Below are 12,926 nucleotides of genomic sequence, written 5' to 3'. Positions count from 1 at the left end.
CGAGAACATTGATGCAATGCTTTACACCACTCCACAGACCACGAGAACAGTGATGCCATGCTTTATACCACTCTGCAGACCACGAGAACAGTGATGCCATGCTTTACACCACTCTGCAGACCACGAGAACAGTGATGCCATGCTTTACACCACTCCACAGACCACGAGTACAGTGATGCCATGCTTTACACCGCTCCACAGACCACAAGAACAGTGATGCCATGCTTTACACCACTCCGGAGACCACAAGAACAGTGATGCCATGCTTTACACCACTCCGGAGACCACAAGAACAGTGATGCCATGCTTTACAACCACTCCACAGACCACGAGAACAGTGATGCCATGCTTTACACCACTCCACAGACCACGAGAACAGTGACGCCATGCTTTACACCTCTCCACAGACCACGAGAACAGTGATGCCATGCTTTACACCACTCCACAGACCACGAGAACAGTGATGCCATGCTTTATACCACTCTGCAGACCACGAGAACAGTGATGCCATGCTTTATACCACTCTGCAGACCACGAGAACAGTGATGCCATGCTTTATACCACTCTGCAGACCACGAGAACAGTGACGCCATGCTTTACACCCCTCCACAGACCACGAGAACAGTGATGCCATGCTTTACACCACTCCACAGACCACGAGAACAGTGATGCCTTGCTTTACACCACTCCACAGACCATGAGAACAGTGATGCCATGCTTTACACCCCTCCACAGACCACAAGAACAGTGATGCCATGCTTTACACCCCTCCGCAGACCACGAGTACAGTGATGCCATGCTTTACACCACTCCACAGACCACGAGAACAGTGATGCCATGCTTTACACCACTCCACAGACCACGAGAACAGTGATGCCATGCTTTACACCACTCCACAGACCACAAGAAAAGTGATGCCATGCTTTACACCATGAGAACAGTGATGCCATGCATTACACCACTCCACAGACCACGAGAACAGTGATGCCATGCTTTACACCACTCCACAGACCACGAGAACAGTGATGCCATGCTTTACACTACTCCACAGACCACGAGTACAGTGATGCCATGCTTTACACCACTCCAAAGACCACAAGAACAGTGATGCCATGCTTTACACCACTCCACAGACCACGAGTACAGTGATGCCATGCTTTACACGACTCCAGAGACCACAAGGATAGTGATGCCATGCTTTACACCACTCCACAGACCACGAGTACAGTGATGCCATGCTTTACACCACTCCGGAGACCACGAGAACAGTGATGCCATGCTTTACACCACTCCACAGACCACGAGAACAGTGATGCCATGCTTTACACCACTCCACAGACCACGAGAACAGTGATGCCATGCTTTACTCCACAGACCACGAGAACAGTGATGCCTTGCTTTACACCACTCCACAGACCACGAGAACAGTGATGCCATGCTTTATACCACTCCGGAGACCACGAGAACAGTGATGCCATGCTTTACACCACTCCACAGACCACGAGAACAGTGATGCCATGCTTTACACCACTCCACAGACCACGAGAACAGTGATGCCATGCTTTACTCCACAGACCACGAGAACATTGATGCCATGCTTTACACCTCTCCACAGACCACGAGTACAGTGATGCCATGCTTTACACCTCTCCGGAGACCACGAGAACAGTGATGCCATGCTTTACACCACTCCACAGACCACGAGTACAGTGATGCCATGCTTTACACCACTCCAGAGACCACGAGAACAGTGATGCCATGCTTTACACCACTCAACAGACCACGAGAACATTGATGCCATGCTTTGCACCACTCCGGAGACCACGAGAACATTGATGCAATGCTTTACACCACTCCACAGACCACGAGAACAGTGATGCCATGCTTTATACCACTCTGCAGACCACGAGAACAGTGATGCCATGCTTTTTACCACTCTGCAGACCACGAGAACAGTGATGCCATGCTTTACACCACTCCACAGACCACGAGTACAGTGATGCCATGCTTTACACCGCTCCACAGACCACAAGAACAGTGATGCCATGCTTTACACCACTCCACAGACCACAAGAACAGTGATGCCATGCTTTACACCTCTCCACAGACCACGAGAACAGTGATGCCATGATTTACTCCACAGACCACGAGAACAGTGATGCCATGCTTTACACCACTCCACAGACCACAAGAACAGTGATGCCATGCTTTACACCACTCCAAAGACCACGAGAACAGTGATGCCATGCTTTATACCACTCTGCAGACCACGAGAACAGTGACGCCATGCTTTACACCCCTCCACAGACCACGAGAACAGTGATGCCTTGCTTTACACCACTCCACAGACCACGAGAACAGTGATGCCATGCTTTACACCACTCCACAGACCACGAGAACAGTGATGCCTTGCTTTACACCACTCCGGAGACCACGAGAACAGTGATGCCATGCTTTACACCTCTCCACAGACCACGAGAACAGTGATGCCATGCTTTACACCACTCCACAGACCACGAGAACAGTGATGCCATGCTTTACACCACTCCACAGACCACAAGAAAAGTGATGCTATGCTTTACACCACGAGAACAGTGATGCCATGCTTTACACCACTCCACAGACCACGAGAACAGTGATGCCATGCTTTACACCACTCCACAGACCACGAGTACAGTGATGCCATGCTTTACACCACTCCATAGACCACGAGTACAGTGATGCCATGCTTTACACCACTCCACAGACCACGAGAACAGTGATGCCATGCTTTACACCACTCCACAGACCACGAGAACAGTGATGCCATGCTTTACACCACTCCACAGACCACGAGAACAGTGATGCCATGCTTTACACCACTCCACAGACCACGAGTACAGTGATGCCATGCTTTACACCACTCCACAGACCACGAGAACATTGATGCAATGCTTTACACCACTCCAGAGACCACGAGAACAGTGATGCCATGCTTTACACCACTCCACAGACCACGAGAACAGTGATGCCATGCTTTACACCACTCCACAGACCACGAGAACAGTGATGCCATGCTTTATACCACTCTGCAGACCACGAGAACAGTGATGCCATGCTTTATACCACTCTGCAGACCCCGAGAACAGTGATGCCATGCTTTACACAACTCCACAGACCATGAGAACATTGATGCCATGCTTTACACCACTCCACAGACCACAAGAACAGTGATGCCATGCTTTACACCGCTCCACAGACCACAAGAACAGTGATGCCATGCTTTACACCGCTCCACAGACCACGAGAACAGTGATGCCATGCTTTACACCCCTCCACAGACCATGAGAACAGTGATGCCATGCTTTACACCCCTCCACAGACCACAAGAACAGTGATGCCATGCTTTACACCACTCCACAGACCACGAGTACAGTGATGCCATGCTTTACACCACTCCACAGACCACGAGTACAGTGATGCAATGCTTTACACCACTCCGGAGACCACGAGAACAGTGATGCCATGCTTTACACCACTCCAGAGACCACGAGAACAGTGATGCCATGCTTTACACCACTCCACAGACCACGAGAACATTGATGCCATGCTTTACACCACTCCACAGACCACGAGAACAGTGATGCCATGCTTTACACCACTCCACAGACCACGAGAACATTGATGCAATGCTTTACACCACTCCACAGACCACGAGAACAGTGATGCCATGCTTTACACCACGAGAACAGTGATGCCATGCTTTACACCTCTCCACAGACCACGAGTACAGTGATGCCATGCTTTACACCACTCCACAGACCACGAGAACATTGATGCAATGCTTTACACCACTCCACAGACCACGAGAACAGTGATGCCATGCTTTACACCACTCCACAGACCACGAGTACAGTGATGCCATGCTTTACACCTCTCCACAGACCACGAGAACAGTGATGCCATGCTTTATACCACTCTGCAGACCACGAGAACAGTGATGCCATGCTTTTTACCACTCTGCAGACCACGAGAACAGTGATGCCATGCTTTACACCACTCCACAGACCACGAGTACAGTGATGCCATGCTTTACACCACTCCACAGACCACATGAACAGTGACGCCATGCTTTACACCACTCCGGAGACCACGAGAACAGTGATGCCATGCTTTATACCACTCCGGAGACCACAAGAACAGTGATGCCATGCTTTACACCTCTCCACAGACCACGAGAACAGTGATGCCATGCTTTACTCCACAGACCACGAGAACAGTGATGCCATGCTTTACACCACTCCACAGACCACGAGAACAGTGGTGCAATGCTTTATACCACTCTGCAGACCACGAGAACAGTGATGCCATGCTTTATACCACTCTGCAGACCACGAGAACAGTGATGCCATGCTTTATACCACTCTGCAGACCACGAGAACAGTGACGCCATGCTTTACACCCCTCCACAGACCACGAGAACAGTGATGCCATGCTTTACACCACTCCACAGACCACGAGAACAGTGATGCCTTGCTTTACACCACTCCACAGACCACGAGAACAGTGATGCCATGCTTTACACCACGAGAACAGTGATGCCATGCATTACACCACTCCACAGACCACGAGAACAGTGATGCCATGCTTTACACCACTCCACAGACCACAAGAACAGTGATGCTATGCTTTACACCACTCCACAGACCACGAGAACAGTGATGCCATGCTTTACACTACTCCACAGACCACGAGAACAGTGATGCCATGCTTTATACCACTCTGCAGACCACGAGAACAGTGATGCCATGCTTTACACCACTCCACAGACCACAAGAACAGTGATGCCATGCTTTACACCACTCCACAGACCACGAGTACAGTGATGCAATGCTTTACACCACTCCACAGACCACGAGAACAGTGATGCCATGCTTTACACGACTCCAGAGACCACAAGGATAGTGATGCCATGCTTTACACCACTCCACAGACCACGAGTACAGTGATGCCATGCTTTACACCACTCCGGAGACCACGAGAACAGTGATGCCATGCTTTACACCACTCCACAGACCACGAGAACAGTGATGCCATGCTTTACACCACTCCACAGACCACGAGAACAGTGATGCCATGCTTTACACCACTCCACAGACCACGAAAACAGTGATGCCATGCTTTACACCACTCCACAGACCACGAGAACAGTGATGCCATGCTTTACTCCACAGACCACGAGAACAGTGATGCCTTGCTTTACACCACTCCACAGACCACGAGAACAGTGATGCCATGCTTTATACCACTCCGGAGACCACGAGAACAGTGATGCCATGCTTTACACCACTCCACAGACCACGAGAACAGTGATGCCATGCTTTATACCACTCTGCAGACCACGAGAACAGTGATGCCATGCTTTTTACCACTCTGCAGACCACGAGAACAGTGATGCCATGCTTTACACCACTCCACAGACCACGAGTACAGTGATGCCATGCTTTACAACACTCCGGAGACCACGAGAACAGTGATGCCATGCTTTACACCGCTCCACAGACCACAAGAACAGTGATGCCATGCTTTACACCACTCCACAGACCACAAGAACAGTGATGCCATGCTTTACACCACTCCACAGACCACAAGAACAGTGATGCCATGCTTTACACCTCTCCACAGACCACGAGTACAGTGATGCCATGCTTTACAACACTCCGGAGACCACGAGAACAGTGATGCCATGCTTTACAACACTCCGGAGACCACGAGAACAGTGATGCCATGCTTTACACCACTCCGGAGACCACGAGAACAGTGATGGCATGCTTTACACCACTCCACAGACCACAAGAACAGTGATGCCATGCTTTACACCGCTCCACAGACCACAAGAACAGTGATGCCATGCTTTACACCACTCCACAGACCACAAGAACAGTGATGCCATGCTTTACACCGCTCCACAGACCACAAGAACAGTGATGTCATGCTTTACACCCCTCCACAGACCACAAGAACAGTGATGCCATGCTTTACACCTCTCCACAGACCACGAGAACAGTGATGCCATGCTTTACTCCACAGACCACGAGAACAGTGATGCCATGCTTTACACCACTCCACAGACCACGAGAACACTGATGCCATGCTTTACACCACTCCACAGACCACAAGAACAGTGATGCCATGCTTTACACCACTACACAGACCACGAGAACAGTGATGCCATGCTTTACACCACTCCACAGACCACAAGAACAGTGATGCCATGCTTTACACCACTCCAGAGACCACGAGAACAGTGATGCCATGCTTTGCACCACTCCGGAGACCACGAGAACATTGATGCAATGCTTTACACCACTCCACAGACCACGAGAACAGTGATGCCATGCTTTACACCGCTCTACAGACCACAAGAACAGTGATGCCATGCTTTACTCCACAGACCACGAGAACAGTGATGCCATGCTTTACACCACTCCACAGACCACGAGAACAGTGATGCCATGCTTTACACCACTCCACAGACCACAAGAACAGTGATGCCATGCTTTACACCACTCCAAAGACCACGAGAACAGTGATGCCATGCTTTATACCACTCTGCAGACCACGAGAACAGTGATGCCATGCTTTATACCACTCTGCAGACCACGAGAACTGTGATGCCATGCTTTACACCCCTCCACAGACCACGAGAACAGTGATGCCTTGCTTTACACCACTCCACAGACCACGAGAACAGTGATGCCATGCTTTACACCTCTCCACAGACCACGAGAACAGTGATGCCATGCTTTACACCACTCCACAGACCACGAGAACAGTGATGCCATGCTTTACACCACTCCACAGACCACGAGAACAGTGATGCCATGCTTTACACCACTCCACAGACCACAAGAAAAGTGATGCCATGCTTTACACCACGAGAACAGTGATGTCATGCTTTACACCACTCCACAGACCACGAGAACAGTGATGCCATGCTTTACACTACTCCACAGACCACGAGTACAGTGATGCCATGCTTTACACCACTCCACAGACCACGAGAACAGTGATGCCATGCTTTACACCACTCCACAGACCACGAGAACAGTGATGCCTTGCTTTACACCACTCCACAGACCACGAGAACAGTGATGCCATGCTTTACACCACTCCGGAGACCACGAGAACAGTTATGCCATGCTTTACACCACTCCACAGACCACGAGAACAGTGATGCCATGCTTTACTCCACAGACCACGAGAACAGTGATGCCATGCTTTACTCCACAGACCACGAGTACAGTGATGCCATGCTTTACACCTCTCCGGAGACCACGAGAACAGTGATGCCATGCTTTACACCTCTCCACAGACCACGAGTACAGTGATGCCATGCTTTACACCACTCCACAGACCACGAGTACACTGATGCCATGCTTTACACCACTCCAGAGACCACGAGAACAGTGATGCCATGCTTTACACCTCTCCATAGACCATGAGAACAGTGATGCCATGCTTTACACCACTCCACAGACCACGAGTACAGTGATGCCATGCTTTACACCTCTCCATAGACCACGAGTACAGTGATGCCATGCTTTACACCTCTCCATAGACCATGAGAACAGTGATGCCATGCTTTACACCACTCCAGAGACCACGAGAACAGTGATGCCATGCTTTGCACCACTCCGGAGACCACGAGAACATTGATGCAATGCTTTACACCACTCCACAGACCACGAGAACAGTGATGCCATGCTTTACACCGCTCTACAGACCACAAGAACAGTGATGCCATGCTTTACACCACTCCACAGACCACGAGAACATTGATGCCATGCTTTGCACCACTCCGGAGACCACGAGAACAGTGATGCCATGCTTTACACCTCTCCGCAGACCACGAGTACAGTGATGCCATGCTTTACACCACTCCACAGACCACAAGAACAGTGATGCCATGCTTTACTCCACAGACCACGAGAACAGTGATGCCATGCTTTACACCCCTCCACAGACCACGAGAACATTGATATCATGCTTTATACCATTCCACAGACCACGAGTACAGTGATGCCATGCTTTACACCACTCTATAGACCACGAGAACAGTGATGCCATGCTTTACACCACTCCACAGACCACGAGAACAGTGATGCCATGCTTTACACCACTCCGGAGACCACGAGAACAGTGATGCCATGCTTTACACCACGAGAACAGTGATGCCATGCTTTACACCACTCCACAGACCACGAGAACAGTGATGCCATGCTTTACACCACTCCACAGACCACGAGAACAGTGATGCCATGCTTTACACCACTCCGGAGACCACGAGAACAGTGATGCCATGCTTTACACCACTCCACAGACCACGAGAACAGTGATGCCATGCTTTACACCACTCCACAGACCACGAGAACAGTGATGCCATGCTTTACACCACTCCAGAGACCACGAGAACAGTGATGCCATGCTTTACACCACTCCGGAGACCACGAGAACAGTGATGCCATGCTTTACACCACTCCACAGACCACGAGAACAGTGATGCCATGCTTTACACCACGAGAACAGTGATGCCATGCTTTACACCACTCCGGAGACCACGAGAACAGTGATGCCATGCTTTACACCACTCCACAGACCACGAGAACAGTGATGCCATGCTTTACACCACTCCACAGACCACGAGAACAGTGATGCCATGCTTTACACCACTCCAGAGACCACGAGAACAGTGATGCCATGCTTTACACCACTCCGGAGACCACGAGAACAGTGATGCCATGCTTTACACCACTCCACAGACCACGAGAACAGTGATGCCATGCTTTACACCACGAGAACAGTGATGCCATGCTTTACTCCACAGACCACGAGAACAGTGATGCCATGCTTTACACCACTCCACAGACCACAAGAACAGTGATGCCATGCTTTACACCACGAGAACAGTGATGCCATGCTTTACACCACTCCACAGACCACGAGTACAGTGATGCCATGCTTTACACCTCTCCACAGACCACAAGAACAGTGATGCCATGCTTTACACCACTCCAGAGACCATGAGAACAGTGATGCCATGCTTTACACCACGAGAACAGTGATGCCATGCTTTACACCACTCCACAGACCACGAGAACAGTGATGCCATGCTTTACACCACTCCAGCAGACACCTGGCATTGTGCTGATCTCAGGGGGATCTGCTTCATCATGGAGATCAATATCATGAGGTTCCCAATAGTCTTTTTGCTGATTTACACCCCCGGAGCTCGTTGGTTTGGTCCATGGAGATCACATGACTGTGTGTAAATAACTAGGAGGTTCACATACTTTTGTTGGATAGAAATTGTTTTCCACCTTTTTCCACCTAAACCATTAATCCTTGGACATATTTGGATTATCCAGGTAGAATAGACTCTTCCCAACCCTTACTGAGATGTTGGTTGACGCTCCTCTCTGGCGCCCCCACCCCCGGTGCCAACCCCCCAACCCCCCCACCCCCGCTGACGTGTGTCACGATAAAATCTTGGGAGAACAGACATGTTTTTTGGTTTATTTTAGAGATCCTCTACCTCTTGCCATATTTAATACAAATAATACAAAAATGTTTGGCAATCACATCCGGAACCTGAGCAGCCATTATATGTGTCAGGAGGAGCAGCCTGAGGGGCCCAACGTCCTGAGCCTGGGGCCCATGTCTCCTCGCTGTAGATCACAGAGATTGTGGTGGCCCCCGGGGCCCCTCACACCGACAGATGGAAGTTCTGAGCCACGTTCTGTAATCTCCCAAATATTGTCATTAAACTGAGGGCGGTGACAATGGCGATGGCGGCGGCACTGGAGCACTGCAACAAAACAGCAGAGAATGGGGGTTATGGTAGTCATGTGACTAGAGGATCGGGCTATGGAAACCAGCAGAGAATGGGGGTTATGGTAGTTGTGGTAGTCATGTGACTAGAGGATCGGGCTATGGAAACCAGCAGAGGATGGAGGTTATGGTAGTCATGTGACTAGAGGATCGGGCTATGGAAACCAGCAGAGAATGGGGGTTATGGTAGTTGTGGTAGTCATGTGACTAGAGGATCGGGCTATGGAAACCAGCAGAGGATGGAGGTTATGGTAGTCATGTGACTAGAGGATCGGGCTATGGAAAACAGCAGAGAATGGGGGTTATGGTAGTCATGTGACTAGAGGATCGGGCTATGGAAAACAGCAGAGAATGGGGGTTATGGTAGTCATGTGACTAGAGGATCGGGTTATGGAAACCAGCAGAGAATGGGGGTTATGGTAGTTGTGGTAGTCATGTGACTAGAGGATCGGGCTATGGAAACCAGCAGAGAATGGGGGTTATGGTAATCATGTGACTTGAGGATCAGGCTATGGAAACCAGCAGAGAATGGGGGTTATGGTAGTCATGTGACTAGAGGATCGGGCTATGGAAACCAGCAGAGAATGGGGGTTATGGTAGTTGTGGTAGTCATGTGACTAGTGGGTTGGGCAATTGATGTCCACCATGTCCATTTTTACTAACAATTGATGTGGACTCTGGAGGCCTCATACACAAGATCCCACGCACCATCCTAGCAATATCTTTACCAGTGGCCCTGGTGCACTGGAGGGGACTTCTTATAACTTAGAACAAGTTCATATCACTGGACACCAGGGATAATATCCTAATATTCTCCATCACCTGTCTATGTACAACACCAAACACTGGACACCAGGGATAATATCCAAATATTCCCCATCACCTGTCTATGTACAGCACCAAACACTGGACACCAGGGATAATATCCTAATATTCCCCATCACCTGTCTATGTACAACACCAAACACTGGACACCAGGGATAATATCCTAATATTCTCCATCACCTGTCTATATACAACACCTAACACTGGACACCAGGGATAATATCCTAATATTCCCCATCACCTGTCTATGTACAACACCTAACACTGGACACCAGGGATAATATCCTAATATTCCCAATCACCTGTCTATGTACAACACCAAACATTGGACACCAGGGATAATATCCAAATATTCCCATCACTAGTGTCACGATGCCGGCTGGCAGGTAGTGGACCCTCTGTGCCAGAGAGGGATTGGCGTGGACCGTGCTAGTGGACCGGTTCTAAGCCACTACTGGTTTTCACCAGAGCCCGCCGCAAAGCGGGATGGTCTTGCTGCGGCGGTAGTGACCAGGTCGTATCCACTAGCAACGGCTCACCTCTCTGGCTGCTGAAGATAGGCGCGGTACAAGGGAGTAGGCAGAAGCAAGGTCGGACGTAGCAGAAGGTCGGGGCAGGCAGCAAGGATCGTAGTCAGGGGCAACGGCAGAAGGTCTGGAAACACAGGCAAGGAACACACAAGGAACGCTTTCACTGGCACTAAGGCAACAAGATCCGGCAAGGGAGTGCAAGGGAAGTGAGGTAAAATAGGGAAGTGCACAGGTGAAAACCCTAATTGGAACCACTGCGCCAATCAGCGGCGCAGTGGCCCTTTAAATCGCAGAGACCCGGCGCGCGCGCGCCCTAGGGAGCGGGGCCGCGCGCGCCGGGACAGAACAGACGGGGAGCGAGTCAGGTAGGGGAGCCGGGGTGCGCATCGCGAGCGGGCGCTACCCGCATCGCGAATCGCATCCCGGCTGGCAGCAGGATCGCAGCGCCCCGGGTCAGAGTACGTGACCGGAGCGCTGCAGCGGAGGGAGTGAAGCGAGCGCTCCGGGGAGGAGCGGGGACCCGGAGCGCTCGGCGTAACAGTACCCCCCCCCTTGGGTCTCCCCCTCTTCTTGGAGCCTGAGAACCTGAGGAGCAGACTTTTGTCAAGGATGTTGTCCTCAGGTTCCCAGGATCTCTCTTCAGGACCACAACCCTCCCAGTCTACTAAAAAAAAATTTTTCCCTCTGACCTTTTTGGCAGCCAAAATTTCCTTGACCGAGAAGACGTCCGAGGAGCCGGAAACAGGAGTGGGAGGAACAGATTTGGGAGAAAAACGGTTGAGGATGAGTGGTTTGAGAAGAGAGACGTGAAAGGCATTAGGGATACGAAGAGAAGGAGGAAGAAGAAGTTTATAAGAGACAGGATTAATTTGACACAAAATTTTGAAAGGACCAAGATAGCGTGGTCCCAACTTGTAGCTAGGGACACGGAAGCGGACATATTTAGCGGAGAGCCATACCTTGTCTCCAGGGGAAAAGACGGGGGGAGCTCTTCTTTTCTTATCCGCGAACCTCTTCATGCGTGAAGAAGCCTGTAAGAGAGAATTTTGGGTCTCTCTCCATATAATGGAAAGGTCACGAGAAATTTCATCCACAGCGGGCAGACCAGAGGGCAAGGGGGTAGGGAGGGGGGGAAGAGGGTGACGGCCGTACACCACGAAAAATGGGGATTTGGAGGAAGATTCAGAGACCCTGAAGTTATACGAAAATTCGGCCCATGGAAGGAGATCTGCCCAGTCATCCTGGCGGGAGGAAACAAAATGTCGCAAATAATCACCCAGGATCTGGTTAATTCTTTCTACTTGTCCATTGGACTGGGGATGATATGCAGAGGAGAAATTTAATTTAATCTTGAGTTGTTTACAGAGAGCCCTCCAGAATTTAGACACGAATTGGACCCCTCTATCCGAGACAATCTGCGTAGGCAACCCGTGAAGACGAAAAATGTGTACAAAAAATTGTTTAGCCAACTGAGGCGCAGAAGGAAGACCAGGAAGAGGGATGAAATGTGCCATTTTGGAGAATCGATCAACGACCACCCAAATAACGGTGTTGCCACGGGAAGGGGGTAAATCAGTAATAAAATCCATACCAATCAGAGACCAAGGCTGTTCGGGGACAGGCAGAGGATGAAGAAAACCAGCGGGCTTCTGGCGAGGAGTCTTATCCCGGGCACAGATAGTGCAGGCTCGCACAAAGTCC

At 50.4% G+C, this 12,926-nt stretch overlaps 1 protein-coding gene across 1 annotated transcript in view; it reads right to left on the bottom strand.

Moving 5' to 3' along the window:
* Positions 1-9,541: 9,541 nt before the first annotated feature.
* The window catches only part of LOC130357553 (protein sel-1 homolog 3-like), a 51,343-nt gene continuing 47,958 nt past the window's right edge, over positions 9,542-12,926 (bottom strand). The window contains exon 5 of the mRNA XM_056560252.1: positions 9,542-9,847. Coding sequence (XP_056416227.1) covers positions 9,746-9,847 — 102 coding nt within the window. The 3' untranslated portion in view covers positions 9,542-9,745. The remainder of the gene's footprint in view (positions 9,848-12,926) is intronic.

The sequence above is a fragment of the Hyla sarda genome, chromosome 2 (genome assembly GCF_029499605.1).
Source record: "Hyla sarda isolate aHylSar1 chromosome 2, aHylSar1.hap1, whole genome shotgun sequence".
Classification (NCBI taxonomy): Eukaryota; Metazoa; Chordata; class Amphibia; order Anura; family Hylidae; genus Hyla; species Hyla sarda.
Note: the sequence above shows the minus strand (reverse complement) of the source record. Positions and strands in the feature narration are given on the sequence as shown.